Source organism: Haliotis rufescens, unplaced genomic scaffold (assembly GCF_023055435.1).
Source record: "Haliotis rufescens isolate VD_foot unplaced genomic scaffold, xgHalRufe1.0.p SCAF_17, whole genome shotgun sequence".
Taxonomy (NCBI): Eukaryota; Metazoa; Mollusca; class Gastropoda; order Lepetellida; family Haliotidae; genus Haliotis; species Haliotis rufescens.
Genome location: NW_025963857.1, coordinates 4,615,904 through 4,637,267, shown reverse-complemented (window position 1 = coordinate 4,637,267; position 21,364 = coordinate 4,615,904). Strand labels below are relative to the sequence as shown.

Below are 21,364 nucleotides of genomic sequence, written 5' to 3'. Positions count from 1 at the left end.
GACACAGAATATAAATATGCCATAAAATAGTACACCCTTTTGGTAGCAGATGCTATGGGACTCAGAAATGACAGGCTGTGATAATTACCAAAACACATAGTGAAGCCTGTATCATTTTCCATTCAGAACTGCCTGCCTACATTCATTTTGAAGATTCAGAATTCAGATATGCCGAAATGTCAGGATGTATTTACTATCCAAAACACACAGTGAAGCCTGTATCACTTTTCATTCAGAACTGCCTGCTTACATTCATTTTGAAGATTCAGAATTCAGATATGCCGAAATGTCAGGATGTATTTACTATCCAAAACACATAGTGAAGCCTGTATCATTTTCCATTCAGAACTGCCTGCTTACATTCATTTTGAAGATTCAGAATTCAGATATGCAGAAATGTCAGGATGTATTAGCTATCCAAAACACATAGTGAAGCCTGTCTCTCACCACCCCTATCGACTCATATACAGTAAATGTTGTATGTTGACACAGGTGCCGCAAGTTGCCACGTGCCCTTAAAGACTGGCAAGCTTTTGAGGATTTGAAACAGACAATTGACGACTTTAACGAGATGGTGCCTTTACTTGAGCTGATGGCCAACAAGTCCATGCAGCCTCGTCACTGGAAACGTATGTCTGACACCACCGGCCACATGTTTGACATCGAGGGAGAGAACTTCACACTCAGGAACATCCTGGAGGCACCGCTGCTGCAGTTCAAGGAGGACATAGAGGTATGGAGTGTTTGTTTGTTTGTTTGTTTGTATGCAACACTCAGCAATATTTCACCTATATGATAGCTGTGAATGATTAAGTCTGGACCAGTCAATCCACTGATTGACATTGTAAACAATGATCCACAGTGTGATGACTCGCTATCAACAAGCCCCCGAGTCTGACCACCAGTCACCTCCTACGACCAGCATAGGTTAAGGGGTCCTATTCTAACCCAAACTCCCCACAGGGTCGTATGGAGTTAAGGCAATTCTGGTTACCTAAAGTTATACAGATTCATTCTCTCTCTAGAACCACATGATGGTCTGAAAGAGCCATTGGTACATTATATCTGAGATTCTGTCAGTTCAGTGAGTGAGTGAGTTTGGTTTTACGCCGCTTTTAGCAATATTCCAGCGATATCACGGCGGGGGACACCAGAAATGGGCTTCACACATTGTACCCATGTTGGGAATCGAACCGGGGTCTTCGGCGTGATGAGCGAACGCTTTAACCACTAGGCTACCTGACCGCCCCCTTTGATAGCATGAACTGAATCTACCAGTTGTATCATTTAATGGAGTGAGTGACGAATCCCGACATGGGTACAATGTGTGAAGTCCATTTCTGGTCATGACAAAACTGACCATTTATTCCTTCTTTTCATTTGCTCTGTGGCACTTATATTACAAGACCTGATCTTGGTAATTCCCGCTAACTCATGAGAAGTTATTTCTTTCACCAAGAAAAACAGAATCAATAATCATTGACTTCATAGGCCTATGTCTCCTCCTAGTACAATCACCTTTCTCATTTATATTTCATATTTTAACCTAGAATATTGTAGAATTTCATACAAAATATTTTAAGTTTATATTAAAGCTTTTTTCCAAAACACCCACTTCCAAAGTGGTCTTAGTGCCGTGACTATCGTAAGCCAATGTTAAAGTATGGGAGTTACGATCACCTTAGTGCCAAGATCCCTTTGTGGAACCGGGCCCTGGTTAACCTCTGTCTGTTTCTCCAGGACATCTGTATATCGGCGGTGAAGGAGAAGGACATTGAGGCCAAGCTGAAAGGAGTCATCAGTGACTGGGGACACCAGGACTTCACCTTCGGCAACTTCAAGAACCGCGGCGAGCTCCTCCTCCGAGGCGACACAACCTCTGAGATCATCGTCCTCATGGAGGACTCTCTCATGGTGCTCAGCTCGTTACTTAGCAACCGGTACAATGCTCCCTTCAAGCCCAAGATTCAGACCTGGGTTCAGAACCTGACCAACTCGTCCGAGATCATTGAGAACTGGATGACGGTACAGAACCTCTGGGTGTATCTGGAAGCCGTGTTTGTTGGTGGCGACATCGCCAAACAGCTGCCTAAGGTAAGAGCTATGACACACAGTACCCTCCTACCATCCTGTGTTATCAAGGGTATTATATCTCCATTCTATTATGTACCATGGACCTATTTCAGAAGAGGTTTCATGTCCATCTCCATCACTGTAATCATGCTGTATAATAAAGAGCAAATGTTATAGAAACAAGACGCACCATGAAGTGGCCGATACTTGTTAAACATTGTTATACCTCTATTAAAAATGTTACAATTCCATTGGTTAATCCATACCACGTGACGGAACAATACGTTTCAATGTAGACCCTGAAATCATGTGACTGACACAGACCTCGAATATTGACTCTTCACATGATCAGTATTGTCCTGTCACATGATGAATATTGTCTGCTAGAAACAAGATGGCGTATGGTATGAACACTTCACCATTCCCAGCTAAGTAACTGTTATGAAATAGAATGGTTTAAACTTGTTTTCGCATATTGACCTCGTCAAGAATAATTATTTTTATAATGATGACTGACTCGCTCAATGTTATAGGAAGCTAAAAGGTTCAGCAACATCGACAAGTCCTGGGTGAAGATCATGACACGCGCTCACGAGACTCCCAACGTGGTGACGTGTTGTGTTGGAGATGAGACTCTGATGCAGCTGTTGCCTCATCTACTGGAACAGCTGGAACTCTGCCAGAAGTCTCTCACGGGGTACGTTCTTCTACATTGTCGTTGAAAATAAAGAGTTAAGGATTAAATATTTTTGGAGATATTTTTTTTGTCGTGCAGACTGAGTTTCTTTAAATGTCTACGATAAATATATATATTTCATGATCCCTTACTTTTGTGTTCAGCAATTACTGAAAAACTAGAAATATAACTATTCAATAAGATTAGTGTAAAATTTGACCAGATCCATATTTATGTGTTTAAGTATACATTGTGAAATAAAAAAACTGATCAAGTTCTGATGAATCCATTCATTCTCTAGCTACCTGGAGAAGAAGCGTTTGTCATTCCCTCGATTCTTCTTCGTATCTGACCCCGCCCTGCTGGAGATCCTGGGTCAGGCCAGTGACCCCCACACCATTCAGGCTCACCTCCTGTCCGTCTTCGACAACATCAAGACGGTCAAGTTCCACGAGAAGAACTATGACCTCATCCTGTCTGTGGCCTCTACAGAAGGAGAGTCAATTGAGGTGAGAATTCTTAACAGATACACCTTCCTATGAGTAAACAGGTTAAGAACTATGACCTCATCCTGTCTGTGGCCTCTACAGAAGGAGAGTCAATTGAGGTGAGAATTCTCAACAGATACACCTTCCTATGAGTAAACAGGTTAAGAACTATGACCTCATCCTGTCTGTGGCCTCTACAGAAGGAGAGTCAATTGAGGTGAGAATGCTCAACAGATACACCTTCCTATGAGTAAACAGGTTAAGAACTATGACCTCATCCTGTCTGTGGCCTCTACAGAAGGAGAGTCAATTGAGGTGAGAATTCTCAACATATACACCTTCCTATGAGTAAACAGGTTAAGAACTATGACCTCATCCTGTCTGTGGCCTCTACAGAAGGAGAGTCAATTGAGGTGAGAATTCTCAACAGATACACCTTCCTATGAGTAAACAGGTTAAGAACTATGACCTCATCCTGTCTGTGGCCTCTACAGAAGGAGAGTCAATTGAGGTGAGAATTCTCAACAGATACACCTTCCTATGAGTAAACAGGTTAAGAACTATGACCTCATCCTGTCTGTGGCCTCTACAGAAGGAGAGTCAATTGAGGTGAGAATTCTCAACAGATACACCTTCCTATGAGTAAACAGGTTAAGAACTATGACCTCATCCTGTCTGTGGCCTCTACAGAAGGAGAGTCGATTGAGGTGAGAATTCTCAACAGATACACCTTCCTATGAGTAAACAGGTTAAGAACTATGACCTCATCCTGTCTGTGGCCTCTACAGAAGGAGAGTCGATTGAGGTGAGAATTCTCAACAGATACACCTTCCTATGAGTAAACAGGTTAAGAACTATGACCTCATCCTGTCTGTGGCCTCTACAGAAGGAGAGTCAATTGAGGTGAGAATTCTCAACAGATACACCTTCCTATGAGTAAACAGGTTAAAAACTATGACCTCATCCTGTCTGATACACCTTCCTATGAGTAAACGGCCGCCTCCGTGGTCTTGTGGTAGAGCGTCCGCCCGGAGAGCGGAAGGTCCGGGGTTCGATCCCCGGCCGCATCATACCAAAAGACGTTAAAAGATGGTACTTGTTGTTACCCTGTCTGGCGCTCGACATTAAGGGGCTAAAACAAGGACTGGTCGGCTCGGAGTCAGTATACTGTGTCTGAGTGGGGTATTCATGTTAAACTGCGGCATGGTATCTCAGTGTGCTAGCACTATAAATCGGCATCAGTCCGGACTAGTACAAGCAGCCACACACACACATACACGTGCATGCATGTCGCTATATAAGTGCAATAATCTTGGACGCGACGTAAAACCCAATTTCACCTCACCTCCTATGAGTAAAAAGATTGTCAGTTTAATTTTAACATCAGTCTTTGTGAAACCTCTATGAAATATGGAACTATTCGTTTATGTTGTCCTAGCTTTTTTTAGTGACATCGTCTCATGGTAATTTCTGTTATACTTATGACCGGAAATAAGTGAACATAGTAATATATTGGATAAAGTTTACCGCTTTTTTAGTGTTAGTAACTGGTGTGTAACCCGCCAATGACCTCGTCAGTAACTACACGATGCAGCATCAAGGCCTACTGCTAAACCTGTTCTCTTATTTCCAACGGTATATTGAAATGGTGACCGACATGCACAAAGCACTCTTAGTGCTAAGACGAACATTCAGTTGAACTTAGACTTACGACACTTGTAGCGGTGAGTCACTAAGATCACTTTGTGGAACTGACCCAGGAAAGGATTTCTCGTATGTATGGGATATATCTTCTTTGTTATTTATGCACTGCAGATATACCGATACAACATTGTGAAACAACCTTATTAACTCACTCACTCACTGTATGCCTACACTCACTGTATGCCTACACACCCACTGTTCTGTGTTCCAGCTGGAGAAGCCCGTGAAGGCCGAGGGCAATGTGGAGATCTGGCTGATGGCCTTGATGCAGATGGCTCACCGCTCCGTCCACGGCGTCATCCGACAGGCGGCCATGGCCATCCAGGACCCCAGCTTCCAGCTGCTGGAGTTCCTCAACATGTTCCCAGCACAGGTGGGAGGGACACGCCCTTAGTTACTTCTACCGTGATAATTCAAGATATGGGCAACCAAAATAAATTCTCATCTCCTGTAACATTTGTTAGCATTTTTTTGCTCATCTCAGTATAAGTTACGAAAAGATCTCATTTGCAAGATTCTGTGTGAATATCCAGAGTGGTTGGGTAGCCTTGTGGTTAAAGCGTTTGCTCATCACACCAAAATCCCGGGTTTGATTCCCCACATGGGTACAATGTGTGTCCCCCGCCAGGATATTGCTGGAATATTGCAAAAAGCGGCATAACTACCCCCTCACTCACTCAGTATAAGTTTGGAAAAGATCTCTGTTGCAAGATAGATTCTGTGTGAATTAAAGTCATATGTGGTGTTTGAGTGCAGGTATGTTAATATCTTATGAATTATTGAAGACATCAGTGCAGAGAGCTCATCTGTTCTCTATATTTTTTACTTTCTTTGGATCTTTTAGAAACAGAAACTGAAATGATATTGTTGCTGAATTTTAGATCTATTGCACAATTTTTGTTTTTCGTATCTGTGGGCCTTCTTGGTATCTGAATGAAAGAAATCTCAACCAATTGGTTTTTTTCACATTTGTTGATGCTCTTGGTTTCCTAATGATCTGAGAATTCTGACAATTATTTTGTTTTTCTTGTAGGTCGGGCTTCTTGGCATCCAAATGATCTGGACACGTGATGCCACGGAGGCCTTGACCCACGCCAAGTACGACAAGAAGATCATGCAGCAGACGAACAACGCGTTCCTGGAGCTCCTCAACACTCTCATCGCCCAGACCACCATGGACCTGAAGAAGATCGAGAGGACCAAGTTTGAGACTCTGATCACCATCCACGTACATCAGAGAGACATCTTTGAGGAATTGGTGAGTGTGTCAGAACGGTTATTGGGAGGGTGACAATTTGAATAATACAATACAGTATTGCAAGATGTAAAGACACTTTTGTGATGCACATGCAGTAATTCTAACACACCAGAGTTTATTGTGGTATTGATGTCAACTATTGATATTATTTTCCAGAATCATGTGATGACTGAGTGGTGACTTTTTGAATAATGCAGTATAGTACTGATTTAAAGATTTAAAAACACTTTTCTGATGCAAGAGCATTAGTTGTCTCACAATTGTGATACACCATTGATAGTTTAGTGTGGTATGGATCTCATTTATTGATATTTTCACCGTCATTAATTTATTGCCAATGGCTGAGGAATAATTGCACTGACATTTTCCCCTGTCATCAATTTATGCCAATAGCTGACGATTAATTGCAATAGTTCGATCAGTTGTACAATTCTTGTTAGTGGACCCTTCTTGAACAGGAGACAGGTAGACCATTGTTGTTGTTTTAGAACAGAGGTTAAATGATTGTTGAGGTTTAGGATAAACAATATTACTTTTTGTGATCATTGTCATGCAGCAACTTATGTCTGTCTTGTAGTGTCGTCAACACATCAAGTCGCCAACAGACTTTGAGTGGCTGAAGCAGTCTCGCTTCTACTTCATCGAGGACCAGGATAAGTGTCTCATCTCCATCACGGATGTGGACTTCAACTACCAGAACGAGGTCCTTGGCTGCACCGAGAGATTGGTCATCACCCCCCTCACTGACAGGTGAGTTAATTAGATCCCCACCTCACTGACAGGTGAGTTAAATAGATGACCCCCTCACTGACAGGTGAGTTAGACACGACTACAGCACTGACTTGACATATTTATTTCTATTCATTTTACATGTAAGAAACTGTGCATTGGCCCTATTTTCTCCGTTTGAAGGGGACATGGATGTCATCGTTGGTGCCGCAATTCGTTGTACAGAGTTGTCTCCCTTAGGCATGATAGGAACCTATAATTGTCTGTTCAAATCCCGTTCTAGGTTTCTAGGTTTGTCCGCACCATACCCTGTTTATGGGTTGCTCATAGTGGTAAACATCTCAGACCTGCATCACTTTCCTCCCACATCAAACTGACACACCGTGATATAACTGAATACAGTTCAAAGCAGCGTTAAGGTCAAACTCACTCTGTTTCCAGATGCTACATCACACTGTCCCAGGCGCTGGGCATGTCCATGGGCGGGGCCCCAGCTGGCCCGGCAGGGACGGGGAAGACGGAGACAGTCAAGGACATGGGCAGATGTCTCGGCAAATACGTTGTTGTCTTCAACTGCTCAGATCAGATGGACTTCCGAGGTCTGGGACGTATCTACAAAGGTGAGGAAGCTTCCTTGGTATGACAGAGGTGATCATGGCCCAGTGGCCTAGGGCAGTGAGGATTCAGGTTCAGACCCAAGATTCGGGATGGGTTCAAGTTTTGAATTCTTTGCTTTCGGGTTAATTTATATATGTTCACATATTATGCTCTGTTTAATACCAAATATTTCCAGAACAGCAAGTTTTTAACTATTTGCAACAATTACAAAATATTTTGAATTCTTATTGTTTTATACAGTTTTGTACTTTCTTTGCATATATATGTGTTCTTTGTGTTTGCAATATGGCGTCTGCTATTCTTCAGTTGAACTGTTCCCTGTTTGTTCCAGGTCTGGCCCAGTCCGGCTCATGGGGATGTTTTGATGAGTTTAACCGTATTGACCTGCCAGTGTTGTCCGTGGCAGCTCAGCAGATCGCGATTGTGCTCGCCTGTAAAAAGGAGCGCAAGAAGAACTTCATCTTCACTGATGGTGACAATGTCGACATGAACCCAGAATTCGGCATCTTCTTGACTATGGTGAGGCTCTCGAACCTTCTAGGCTCTCTGATTCGAAGAGCAATGTATTAACATCACCAAAGTCTGATAACATTTTCTTTATTCACTTATTTATTGAAAGTTGTCAGTTTAATGCCTGTTGTCTAAATTAAGGCAGTTTTTTTATCCAGAAAAGTGAGACATCTTGCCTGCAGAGTTCGTATATTCTACTCTAATTCTAGACATTGATGAGCCTTAGAAATGTGGCCCACTATATAACACTTTGTTTATTTATCCAAATCATGGCTCATTTGAAACCAGATTTTGTTCATTTACGAGGAAAGGAAAGGTCACTAATCATGTATTCACTACGTGTTGTTGAGAAGTGGTTTCAGGACATGGATATAAACGGGTCTCAATGATGTCATAATGTCTCCTTTTAGAACCCCGGTTATGCCGGCCGACAAGAGCTGCCTGAGAACCTGAAGATCAACTTCCGTACTGTGGCCATGATGGTTCCGGATCGTCAGATCATCATCCGGGTGAAACTTGCCGCCGTCGGCTTCATGGACAACATCATCCTGGCTCGCAAGTTCTACACCCTGTACAAACTGTGTGAGGAGCAGCTCACGAAACAGGTACGCATCATTACTGTATAGCACACATCATCCTGGCTCGCAAGTTCTACACCCTGTACAAACTGCGTGAGGAGCAGCTCACGAAACAGGTACGCATCATTACTGTATAGCACACATCATCCTGGCTCGCAAGTTCTACACCCTGTACAAACTATGTGAGGAGCAGCTCACGAAACAGGTACACATCATTACTGTATAGCACACATCATCCTGGCTCGCAAGTTCTACACCCTGTACAAACTATGTGAGGAGCAGCTCACGAAACAGGTACGCATCATTACTGTATAGCACACATCATCCTGGCTCGCAAGTTCTACACCCTGTACAAACTGTGTGAGGAGCAGCTCACGAAACAGGTACGCATCACTACTGTATAGCACACATCATCCTGGCTCGCAAGTTCTACACCCTGTACAAACTATGTGAGGAGCAGCTCACGAAACAGGTACGCATCACTACTGTATAGCACACATCATCACCACAACTCAGTAGGGAGTGACAACCAGGTGCACATCATCACCAGTAGGTCTTCAGCAACCCATGCTTGCCGTAAGAAGCAACTAACGGGATCGGGTGGTCAGGCTCGCTGACTTGGTTGATGCATGTCATCATATCCCAATTGCGTGGATCGATGCGCATGATGTCAATCACTTGTCCCGATTAGATTATATCCAGGATGGAATATTGGTGAGTGCAGCATTAAACAACAAACAATCATCACCACAACACAGTAGGTATGGACAAGACGTGTGTATGTCAGTAACTTTAAACAGCAAATACATGCTGTCTTCAAGAAACACATTTCACAAAGCATACACCAGTGTCAGTATCTGTGCTCAGTTTATTATTATCATTGTTGCAGTAATTATCCCCCCCCCCCCCCCCCCCCAACATCATCACCATCATCATCATCAGACCCGTGAAGATTTTGGGGTAGAATAGGTCTTCAGCAACCCATGCTTGCCGTAAAAGGCCACTGCGCTTGTCGTAAAAGGTGACTAACGGGATCGGGTGGTCAGGCTTGCTGACTTGGTTGATGTATGTCATCGATCCCAATTGCGTGGATCGATGCTCGTGATGTCCATCACTGGATTGTCTTGTCCAGACTCGATTATTTACAGACCGCCGTCATATAGCTGGAATATTGCTGAGTGCGGCGTTAAACAACAAACAAACCAAACCAAATCATCATCATCATCATCATCATCATCATCATTATTACTGTACTTGTTGCTGTCTCAAGGTTCACTATGACTTTGGTCTGCGTAACATCCTGTCTGTGCTGAGGACCCTGGGAACTGTGAAGCGCCAGTCCCCCGAGGACACCGAGCAGACGATCGTGATGAGGGTCCTGCGAGACATGAACCTGTCTAAACTGGTCGACCAGGATGAGCCTCTCTTCCTGTCTCTCATCAATGATCTGTTCCCCGGCATCACGTTGGACAAAGCAGGCTACCCAGAGCTGGAGGCGGCCATTGCAAAGAATGTTGAGGATGCCAAGTTGGTGTGTCACCCGTCATGGATACTGAAACTCATTCAGGTATGTTTAACATTCCCCTGGAGTCAATATCAATAATCAATAACACCACCTCTGTGGCCTTTGTGGGTGGGGTATTTATGTTAAACTGTGGCATGGTATCTCAGTGGGCTAGCACTATAACACCAGCGTTAGTCTGGACTAGTACAAGCAGTTCCTCCCTCATAAACACACATATATAAGTGCAATAAACTTGAATGTGACTTTAAATCCCACTTCACCATACTTCAATATCAGTGGTGAACTTGGCCTTGGAGATAAGTAACACAAAGGACAGAATTCTTGACAAACGTGTAACTTAATGATATATTGGTGAAGGCTTCGGTAGATTTGAGATTATATGGCACAATTCTGTCAAAAAGCAGTTGTGACAAATACTGCCACAAAATAATATTGTACTGAAAGTGAGTGAGTTTGATTTTACGCCGCTTTTAGCAATATTCCAGCAATATCACGGCGGGGGACACCAGAAATGGGCTTCACACATTGTACCCATGTCGGGAATCGAACCCGGGTCTTCTGCGTGACGAGCAAACGCTTTAACCACTAGGCTACCCGACCGCCCCTTGTACTGAAAGCTTAACGTCAGTGTTCGAAATAAAATGTTTTTGCCAGGCTGCCATCAGGACCCACAAACTTTAGAAGCTGCAGGCCCTGACTGAACTCTTCAGGCCCTGACTGAACTCTTCAGGCCCTGACTAAACTCTTCAAGCCCTGACTAAACTCTTCAGGCCCTGACTAAACTCTTCAGGCCCTGACTAAACTCTTCAGGCCCTGACTAAACTCTTCAGGTCCTGACTAAACTCTTCAAGCCCTGACTAAACTCTTCAGGTCCTGACTAAACTCTTCAGGTCCTGACTAAACTCTTCAGGCCCTGACTAAACTCTTCAGGCCCTGACTAAACTCTTCAGGCCCTGACTAAACTCTTCAAGCCCTGACTAAACTCTTCAGGCCCTGACTAAACTCTTCAGGCCCTGACTAAACTCTTCAGGCCCTGACTAAACTCTTCAGGCCCTGACTAAACTCTTCAGGCCCTGACTAAACTCTTCAAGCCCTGACTAAACTCTTCAGGCCCTCATTTAAAAAAAAATGCAGCTTATTGTGAGATAAATCCAGACGTAAATTTACTGTAGGCCATAAGACAAATTTGAAAACTACAGTAAACTATGTTTATAACGAACACTCTTATAACAAACTTATTTTTTTGTCCAAGCCATTTGTTGTATATATGCTGTATATATGCTTATAACGAACTACAGTTATTATGAACTAAAATTTGTGGTCTCTTTGAGTTCGTTATAACCGTACTTTACTGTATGGGCCTGATACAAATTCTACATGTCACGGGCCTATGGGCCAGGGCCCCGTTCCACAAAGCGGTCATAGCACTACAACTGTCGTAAGCCTATGATAAAGTATGGGAGTTACGATCATCTTAGCGCTAAGATCACTTTGTGGAACAGGGCCCTGGACTTATTTCGAACACTATTTAACGTAGAGGGTCATCCATGTTGTACCTGTTCCAGTTGTTTGAGACCCAGCGGGTCCGTCACGGCATGATGGCGCTGGGGCCGAGTGGCGCGGGCAAGACGTGCTGTATCCACATGTTGATGAAGGCCATGACCGACACCGGAGACCCACACAAGGAGTGGAGGATGAACCCCAAGGCCATCACAGCCCCACAGATGTTTGGTCGCCTTGATGTCGCCACCAACGACTGGACCGATGGTATCTTCTCTACTCTTTGGAGGAGAACTACTCGAGTCAAGAAAGGTAACTCTTTCTGTTTCATTCACAGTTGGATGATCTTAAATGAACGAAAAAAAGTTTTTAATTTTGTTCTCATATCCATTCACAAGATCATTACAAAACTGGTATTAATCTGCCAAGCCAAGCAAGTTATGGGGGCCATTGGTCGGCCTAGTTGTGCAGGTATTCACTTTACATGCCGAAACCTGGGTTTTATTATCCTCATGGGTATTGTGTGTACTGCCCATTCTTGGTGTCCCCCACTTTGAAATGGTTGCTAATAGAGCTACAATCTTATCCATTCACTACTTACTACTTTCTACTAAAAGCTGCTAAGTTGCTAACATTGTCATTAAAATTCCAACCCAGTATTCAGATTTCTGGTATAGATGTGTATCTATCAAGGGATGTATGTTCAATGTTACCAGGTGAACACTTGTGGCTGGTGCTTGATGGCCCAGTAGATGCCATCTGGATTGAGAACCTTAACTCTGTGTTGGATGACAACAAGACCTTGACCTTGGCCAACGGTGACAGAATCCCAATGGCCCCCAACTGCAAGATCATCTTCGAGCCTCACAACATCGACAACGCCTCCCCAGCTACAGTGTCCAGGAACGGCATGGTGTACATGAGCAGCTCCGGACTCCACTGGCAGCCCATCCTAGAGGTAGGGGGACTGGGGGGGTGGGGGACTCCACTGGCAGCCCGTCCTGGAGGTAGGGGGACGTAGGGGGGACTCCACTGGCAGCCCATCCTGGAGGTAGGGGGACTGGGGGGGGACTCCACTGGCAGGCCATCCTGGAGGTAGGGGGACTGGGGGGGACTCCACTGGCAGCCAATCCTGGAGGTGGGGGTGGGGGGTGGGGGAGACTCCACTGGCAGCCTATCCTGGAGGTGGGGGTGGGGGCTGGGCGAGACTCCACTGGCAGCTCATCCTGGTGGTAGGGGAACTGGGGGGAGGGGGATGGGGACTACACTGGCAGCCCATCCTGGAGGTAGGGGAACTCTGGCGAGTGGGGGATGTGGGAGGGGAACTGTAGGGGGGGACCGGGGGAGCCATGTGGGCGGGGAGCTATTTGGGAGAGCAGCAGTGTTGGATGGGAACTGTGGTAGAGGAGCTGTAGACTGGCTTTGGTGGTGGGAATCAAAGATGCATGAAGTGACCTATAAGGGAGGGGTGACGTAGGGGAAGGGATCTGGGGGTAGGGAAGAGTAGCTGTGTGAGGGGAGCTGTTGGAAAAGCGATCAGTGTGGTGAGGTGACTGTGGGTGTAGGGGAAGGGATCTGGGGGTAGGGAAGAGTAGCTGTGTGAGGGGAGCTGTTGGAAAAGTGATCAGTGTGGTGAGGTGACTGTGGGTGTAGGGGAGAAATGGGGTACAGGAATCAGTGGGTTTGATATTTGGATTAGGAAAATCTTACATGTACAATTATCTACATGCTTGTTCCAGGGCTGGCTAAACAACCGTCCTAGCTACGAGCGGGACATCATCCTGACTCTGTTTGAGAACTCCTTCCCGGCTCTGTACCGCTTCGCCACCCAGAACCTTGTCTTCAAGATGGACATGCTGGAGGCCTTCATCATCTCCCAGGTTGGTGGCACTCTCTCTCATCACACTCCACACGGAGCGTTGACACTCTCTCTTACCACACGGAGTGTTGACACACTCTCACCACTCTCCACACGGAGTGTTGACACTCCTCTTACACCACATGGAATGGTGGCACTCTCTCTCATCACACTGCTCACGGAGCGTTGACCCTCTCTCTTACCACACAGAGTGTTGATACACTCTCACCACTCTCCACACGGAGCGTTGACACTCTCTCACACCACATGGAGTGGTGGCACTCTCTCTCACCACTCTCCACACGGCACTCTCTATCACCACGTGGAGGGTTGGCACTCTCTCTTACCACACTCCACACGGAACAGTGACACTCTCTCTCACCACGTGGTGTGTTGACACTCTCTCTCACCACACTCCACACGGAGCGTTGACACTCTCTCTCACCACACTCCACACGTCATTGTTGTTGTTGTTGTTATTATAAGGAACTACAAGTAATAATCCCTAAAACAAGAATCATGTCCGACATTTCAAGTGTGTGTTGTCCTGCCCCTCAGTGCACGAAGCTGCTGTCCGGGCTGATCCCAGTGAAGGATGAGAAGGAGGGCATGCAGATCACGCGGGATCACTACGAGAAGCTGTACGTGTTCACGCTCATGTGGAGCATCGGCGCGCTGCTGGAGCTGGACGACAGGTACAGGGTGCAGGAGTGGCTCAAGAACCATGAGGAGATCAAACTGGACCTCCCTGACATCCCCTCTGATGCCGACTACACCATGTTTGACTACATGGTGGACAACAACGGTAGGCGGATGTTTTGGTCGCTTGTATTTTAGAGATCTAATTGATGAATAGAACGTTTACAGGACAAATATTCCCTTCCAATGGACCTGTGGTGTACTTTAAGGGCCTAGGTTGTTCAGAAGTGATAGCACCCATGAAGATCCGGGGAAGAACAGGTCTTCAGCAACGCATTATGGCCGTAAAAGGCGACTATGCTTGTTGTAAGAGGCGACTTACAGGATCAGGTGGTCAGGCTCACTGACTTGGTTGATGCATGTCATCATATCCCAACTGTGTGGATCAGTGCTCATGGTGTCAATCACTGGATTGTCTGGTCCAGATATATACAGACCGCAATCATATAGCTAGAATATTGCTGAGTGCAGCATTTAGCAACAACCAAACAAACAAAAGAACAGAAGTTATGGAAACCTTGTAAACCTATTCCACTGTGTTGACTCGACGACCTTGACTATATTTTTGCCTGTCCTCCACGCAGGGAGCTGGGTGCACTGGAACTCCAAGGTGACCGACTTCCTCTACCCGACCGACTATGAGCCGGAGTACTGCAACATCCTGGTCCCTATGGTGGACAACGTGAGGACGGAGTTCCTCATCCACACCATCTCCAAGCAGGGCAAAGCTGTGCTGCTGATCGGTGAACAGGGAACGGCAAAGACTGTGATGATCAACAACTACCTCAACCAGTACAACCCAGAGGAACACGTCGGACAGTCACTTAACTTCTCCTCCGCCACAACGCCGTATATGTTCCAGGTAATACTACTAATAATAATGCTTGCACAATAATTTAATACAGCACTAAAAGGGCACAAAACTTTGTGTTCAGTACGCTTAGCATTGATAGTTATTGTTCTAAAGGTGGGTCTTAGGTGGGCTTTAAGAGCAGGGATTGAATGAGATACTTTCACACTATCTGGAATAGAGTTTCATAGAATCGCTGCGGAATAGTGAAGGTTCTTTCGCCAAATGTGGAATAGAAAATAATTTCTGTTGTTAAGAGTTCTCTGTGGAGAGTAGAGTGGGAAGGATTGTTTAAACTGCAAATCCTTCTTCTCTGAAACAATATGGAAGGTTTGATGATGAGAAGATACGTAAGATTACAGATCAACTTATTGTGTGACTGTTCAAAGTGATAAAAAATTAATGTTAATAATTTATCCACAAGAAATTTTGATCGCATTATGTTTGATGAACTAGGTTGTTCTTTGTCACGTCTGGTGTCCCCCTCCGTGATATTGCTGGAATATTGCTGAAAGATGGCTAAAATACATACTCTCTCACTCTGGAATGGAGTGAGAGCCAGCCTCTAACATGGGTGCTGAGTTAAGAAGCTCCCAGGGTCTGGCAAAGGAAAATACAATGATTGAAAATGAAGTTCCAACTCTCGTGACATGCATCTGTGTCCGGATTCTCTGTGGGTTGAAATTGTCCAGATTATGAACATTGGACTGTCAACACTATACCTGTACTTTTCCATCTCACAATTCAGTAAACATCTACGACATGCATCACACTTAAATTCATCACAGGCTAATAAAAAATTGACGAAAATAATTTTTGCGTTTATAGGGTGTTAACATAGAAAATATGTATGGATACCGGTAAGTGTGCACACAATATTTTACGTAATACCCCAGTAAACGCCAAAACGTATTTAAGACAAATTCTTATAAATCAACAAGTCAACAATAATAACTCACAGCCTGCCTATGTATTTATTAGCCCAAACAACTGTATACAATATGAAATCAGTGGCGTTGTTCAGCACAATAATGCAGTCGAAGCCCCGCCCACCCTATTATCAGCCAATCCGGAAACAGTAAACGGCTAGTGGGTGTGGCCTTATTTATCCATGCAAAAATATTTCTTGGCTAGCCAATCAAATGCCATGGAATCACTTGCAGTTTATTTACACTGCCATGGCATCAGTGATCGAAATACTTGTTTCTCACTCACTCATTCACTTCCTGTTTCAGAGAACCATTGAGAGCTACGTGGACAAGAGAGTTGGCTCAACATACGGTCCCCCTGCTGGCAAGAAGATGTCAGTGTTTATCGATGATATCAACATGCCAGTGATTAACGAGTGGGGCGACCAGGTCGCTAACGAGATCGTGAGACAGTTGATGGAGAACGGTGGCTTTTATAACCTGGAGAAGCCTGGAGACTTCACGAACATTGTGGATGTCCAGGTAGGCGGCTTCACGTCCCAGTAGTCTCCCTTTAGCCATCATTTTGTGTTAGTCATGTGCCATGTCTGTCCTGATAGATCTTCTCTTCCTATCTGTTCATCTTGAACCCATGTTGTTCAAGAGTTGTTCCCCTTAGCCAAAGAGGGATCTGCTGAATATCGGTTGAATCTCTGATTAGCCCAAATTCTTGTCATTGGTCTGTCACTACAACACCCCAGGCCGTGTTGCGGCCTTCTGCCTTCATCTGACAAGCTGAGATAAACCTGGATTTATGAAATAACTTGGCATGAAACATGCTTCCTTAAAAGAAATCATCAAAAATATCCAACCTGGATATCTAACCACGGTTAAATGATGTTCATGGTGCGATAAGGGCACACTTAGAAATTATTTTTTAAAAAAGAATGCTTTTTGTCAATATTTATGATATCAAGCCAGTGATTGAGTTTAGTGGTAAACTGGGCAAAGACGTGGAGGATGATGGCCATGTTAATATCTTTAATGCACAATATGATTCCCGAAATAAACCCTGGATGGGGAAGTTGTAAAGATATTATCAATCTCACTGAACAGGGAAGGGGCAAACTGTCTAAATTACAACTGTGGCACACTTGAAAATAACAAAACATTTCTATCCCTGGGAATAATTATTCTCTTTCAGTTCCTGGCCGCTATGATCCAACCAGGAGGCGGTCGTAACGACATTCCCCAACGTCTCAAGCGACAGTTTGCCATCTTCAACTGTACACTGCCGTCTAACCCCTCCATCGACAAGATCTTCAATGTTATTGGTTGTGGTCACTTCTGCAAAGAGCGTGGCTTCTCAGAAAGTGTCCAGAAACTTGTGAAGAATCTTGTTCCAGTCACAAGAAGGCTCTGGCAGCTCACAAAGGTCAGTGGGTCAATGTCAAGTCATGTCAAGGTCACTTTCCAGCAGTGATTATTAATAGTTTATTTTACTGAATAATGATTTTAATTTTAATTTAGCTTTGTATTGTAGAATCATTTTATGTTCTGGGTAAACAGCATGGAATAATCTTACTGCTTGTTTATTGGTCAAAAATATCTATTAACAGATAGATTTGATTTCAACAAACCTTTTCGAAATGCTCTAGTTTTTTTTAACAGAGACCATATGCTGATACTCTATTCATCTTTTAATTCTTGAATCAATGTTTATCAACAAGAGTTGTGCCCCTTTGCTAAGCCTGGATCTGTAGGCCCTGGGTCCAAATCTTATAGTTGACTGAGTTATGATCCATGATTTGAGGGTTCCTTGAAAGTTTCTGAACAGATGTCAGTGGTTATGACCTACTTTATCTTAGGTTTTCCTTCTGCAGAAATGGACATGCAATAATATGACTTAAATATGATTCAAATCAGCACTAAACCCTACACAATCAATATATGTTTTCCATATAGATCAAGATGTTGCCGACCCCAGCCAAGTTCCACTACATCTTCAACTTGAGAGATCTGTCTCGCATCTGGCAGGGCATGTTGAACACTACCTCTACTGTCATCAAGTCAGAGGAGAGTGTCATGGCGCTATGGAAACACGAGTGTTCCAGGGTCATCTCAGACAGGTAACCTTTGACATCAAGGTCATAGGGTCAAGGTTATGATGCACAACTGTTTAAAATTCTGAAAACTTTTTTGAGAAAATATGTCATCATAATTGGGTTTTATGTGTCGTACAAGGGTTAGGCGTGAATGTTATTACTTGTCTGAAACTTTTGACAATATGGGAGGACTAACTGTTTTCTTAAAAGAAGCTGGTTATAATCAATGGCCATGATTAGCTGCAAAATTGCTGGCTTGGTGCTAAGCAGTAATTACTAACTCATCCTGACATGAAGATCTATGATTAATGTTATTGAAATTATTATTATTTTTCAGTTAGGCCAATATAAAGTAATTATTTAATATTACTGCCTCACCTCATCTTTGTGATTTGATCCTTCTAATTTTATCCCCTCAAACTCAAACATGTTTGAGGGGGAGACTAACTTGCTGCTCCTGTAGTTCTTCATGTGTCAGACTCATTTGAAATCTATATCACAATTTGTCTAAAGGAATTGAAAAATAAAATGCTTCCCTCTTAACAGCCCAAATCTGCAGAAAAAAATAGATGTTAATTCAGTAATTACTTTGTAGAAGTTGGCAAATAGTTAAGAAAAACGTACAACTTTATGGATAACCTCTTCTGGTCAATTGTTACATTGTACGCTTTTCTTAATTACTTTCTACTGGCTTTTATTACATTGCTGTAACTAAAGTGTATGATGTTAATGATGTTTGTTTTATTTTAGGTCGCCTGTCCATACCAGCAAAGTGGTATAATAAATCAATATTAACTATTGACACTGATCAGATCAGGGGCGGTCGGGTAGCCTAGTGGTAAAAGCGTTCACTCGTCACGCCGAAGACCCGGGTTCGATTCCCAACATGGGTACAATGTGTGAAGCCCATTTCTGGTGTTCCCCGATATTGCTGGAATATTGCTAAAAGCGGCGTAAAACCATACACACTCACGCACTCACTGATCAGATCAGGGGCCCCTTCTACAAAGCAATCTTAACTCCCATTTCAACATGGACTTACAACAGTCGTTGTGCTAAGGTTGCCTAGTGGCTCAGGGCTCAGGGTCCTTTCAGATGTGTGACTTGTATGATAATGGATAAATGTTTGACATGTGTCTGTTTAAACCAAAGATTTACAGGAGTGGAAGATTTGCAATGGTTTTTGAAGACAATGAATCGTGTTGCCTCAGAGGATCTCGGGGAGCATTTCCCTGCAATGATTGAACGCAGTGACTATTTTGTAGACTTTATGAGGTACATGGTTACTCCGTACAGTGTACTGCTATGTGTGACTGCACTGATCTGTAGCTTAGCACTGTGGGGAGCTTGTAGAGATTATATTAAGGGGAGGTAACTCTATATTACTAATCAGATCTGGTATGAGAGTTACCTTTTCCTACTCCTAAAATCAGACTGTTTCTGGTCCAATAACTGTGAAATTTTTATTGTCTTCTGGTTTATTACAAATCATGCCTGAAATTGGTATAGATATTCAAATGACTATGAATTTGTTTACGGAACAAAATCCAGTTATCAAATGGAAACAGTCTGAATTTTATTCTATTTTTACTCTAACTCTTTTTTTCGGTTGTTATATTTTTGTGGCTGCTATGTTTAGATTTGTACAACCTGAAGATTATGTATGGTTCGACAAAACGCTGAAGCGGGTGCTGGGTGAATGCGAAATGTCAGAAGAAATCCAACAACTAGCTAACCCAACCTACTGGTTTACTGACTTCCTGAGGTACTTTCACTGACTGCTCCAACAACACAATGCCATGAACACAATAGTACACAATACAACGCTTTGGTCCCACGACACAACATTCATCAGTTAATGTGTCAGATTGTTGTCCACTCACAACGAAGATGTTGTTGATATCAAGAGATGCGTCTGCATGCTCATAAATGGACACTGAGTATATTCTACCACGACCGTATTTGAAGAAGCAGCTGGACATTTTCTGAATGTTGTTGATTTATCTGTTTTTATTTACTGTATTCGACGTAATAAGCGCCCGGGGCGCTCTCATAATTAGAAATAGGGGGCTCTTATTAGAATATTATTTTGGTGAAAACAACATAGTTGAAAGATTAATTTTGTTGTTTATGCTGACAGCCTGAAATGTTTATGTACGACAGATATATTTTTCCAGATTTTAATTGCCCATAAATAAGGGTGCATATAACACACGTGTGCATATTATACCGAATAATTAAGTCTTGTGTACATTGATCAATCAGAAGGGATGCGAATTGGGCTTGTTCACTAGCCAATATATCAGCAAATAACGCAGTGGGCGCTTATTAGAGCGGGGTGCTTATTACGTCGAATTCGGTAGTTTGGGTTGAAACATTTTGATTGTAATGATGGATGATTTGAAGACCTATTTTAGATAATATTTGTCAAAAAGATTAATTAACAGGATTAATTTGACATTCATTATCCAATAGACCAATGTCAAATGTCAAACTTGTTAAGGGAAGCATATTTCTAATCACCACATTTCTATTTTCGTTGAGTGTTTTATCTTCAGTGAATTATGGGTAAGGGCTCATTTTGTTGGGGTTTTCAAAAACCAATTCAACCAATAAGAATCAAGAAGTGTCCTCCTGTTTCTTTAAATGACCTACACATACAACCCAGACATGATGTACCCGCCACACATTGTTGTACACAATATTGAACTAGTCGTCACTGACGTCCACCTGTGGCTAGAGAAGGAAATGCACCGTGTTGACGTTGTTGTGATATTCTTGTTGTGAAGGTGAATAACAAACATGGCGTAACCTCCACTGACGCCATTCTGTTGATGGCTGATAACTCATGTTGATGTTGAACTTACACAAACTTACATGGATATTTGACAATCTGCGTAATAAGTCAGATGGAGGAATGGTAATGTAGCTTATTGATTTGGTTTAAATCAAGTCACAATTGAAGATAAAAAAGGCAATTTCAAACTTAGAGTCATTCCATTTCAATTGTGCTTCTTATCCCATACTCTCCAAATACCGGTATGTGAAAAAGGGCATTGGAAATTCTGAACGTTTTTCTTGATAAATTTACCATTAAGAGACTAGTGATAATTTTAAATAACTGAAGTGAATTCAGTTTTTACTAGTCCCTCTAAATGTTGATATTCAGTCACAAACATGCTAAAATTGATGGAGTGATGAAATAATTATTTATGCCACATCAGCAATATTGCAGCTTCGTGTGGCCACTATTGAGTGTAGACAGTCCAGGACATGCAGTGTGAA

At 43.2% G+C, this 21,364-nt stretch overlaps 1 protein-coding gene across 6 annotated transcripts in view; it reads left to right on the top strand.

The window, feature by feature from the left end:
* Positions 1 to 21,364, top strand: part of LOC124144838 (dynein axonemal heavy chain 5-like) — a 110,544-nt gene that overhangs the window by 59,515 nt on the left and 29,665 nt on the right. For 4 of the 6 annotated variants that reach the window (XM_048397433.1, XM_048397437.1, XM_048397435.1 and 1 more), the window contains 20 exons: positions 493 to 733; positions 1,741 to 2,094; positions 2,607 to 2,770; positions 3,051 to 3,258; positions 5,153 to 5,314; positions 5,975 to 6,199; positions 6,777 to 6,949; positions 7,370 to 7,548; positions 7,878 to 8,065; positions 8,467 to 8,661; positions 9,905 to 10,201; positions 11,725 to 11,971; positions 12,376 to 12,617; positions 13,399 to 13,539; positions 14,076 to 14,322; positions 14,801 to 15,078; positions 16,302 to 16,517; positions 17,179 to 17,409; positions 17,940 to 18,103; positions 19,719 to 19,844. In XM_048397433.1, coding sequence (XP_048253390.1) covers positions 493 to 733; positions 1,741 to 2,094; positions 2,607 to 2,770; positions 3,051 to 3,258; positions 5,153 to 5,314; positions 5,975 to 6,199; positions 6,777 to 6,949; positions 7,370 to 7,548; positions 7,878 to 8,065; positions 8,467 to 8,661; positions 9,905 to 10,201; positions 11,725 to 11,971; positions 12,376 to 12,617; positions 13,399 to 13,539; positions 14,076 to 14,322; positions 14,801 to 15,078; positions 16,302 to 16,517; positions 17,179 to 17,409; positions 17,940 to 18,103; positions 19,719 to 19,844 — 4,278 coding nt within the window. Of the gene's footprint in view, positions 1 to 492; positions 734 to 1,740; positions 2,095 to 2,606; positions 2,771 to 3,050; positions 3,259 to 5,152; positions 5,315 to 5,974; positions 6,200 to 6,776; positions 6,950 to 7,369; positions 7,549 to 7,877; positions 8,066 to 8,466; positions 8,662 to 9,904; positions 10,202 to 11,724; positions 11,972 to 12,375; positions 12,618 to 13,398; positions 13,540 to 14,075; positions 14,323 to 14,800; positions 15,079 to 16,301; positions 16,518 to 17,178; positions 17,410 to 17,939; positions 18,104 to 19,231; positions 19,355 to 19,718; positions 19,845 to 21,364 lie in introns of all 6 variants that reach the window. The other 2 variants (XM_048397434.1, XM_048397438.1) reach the window with 1 other exon arrangement.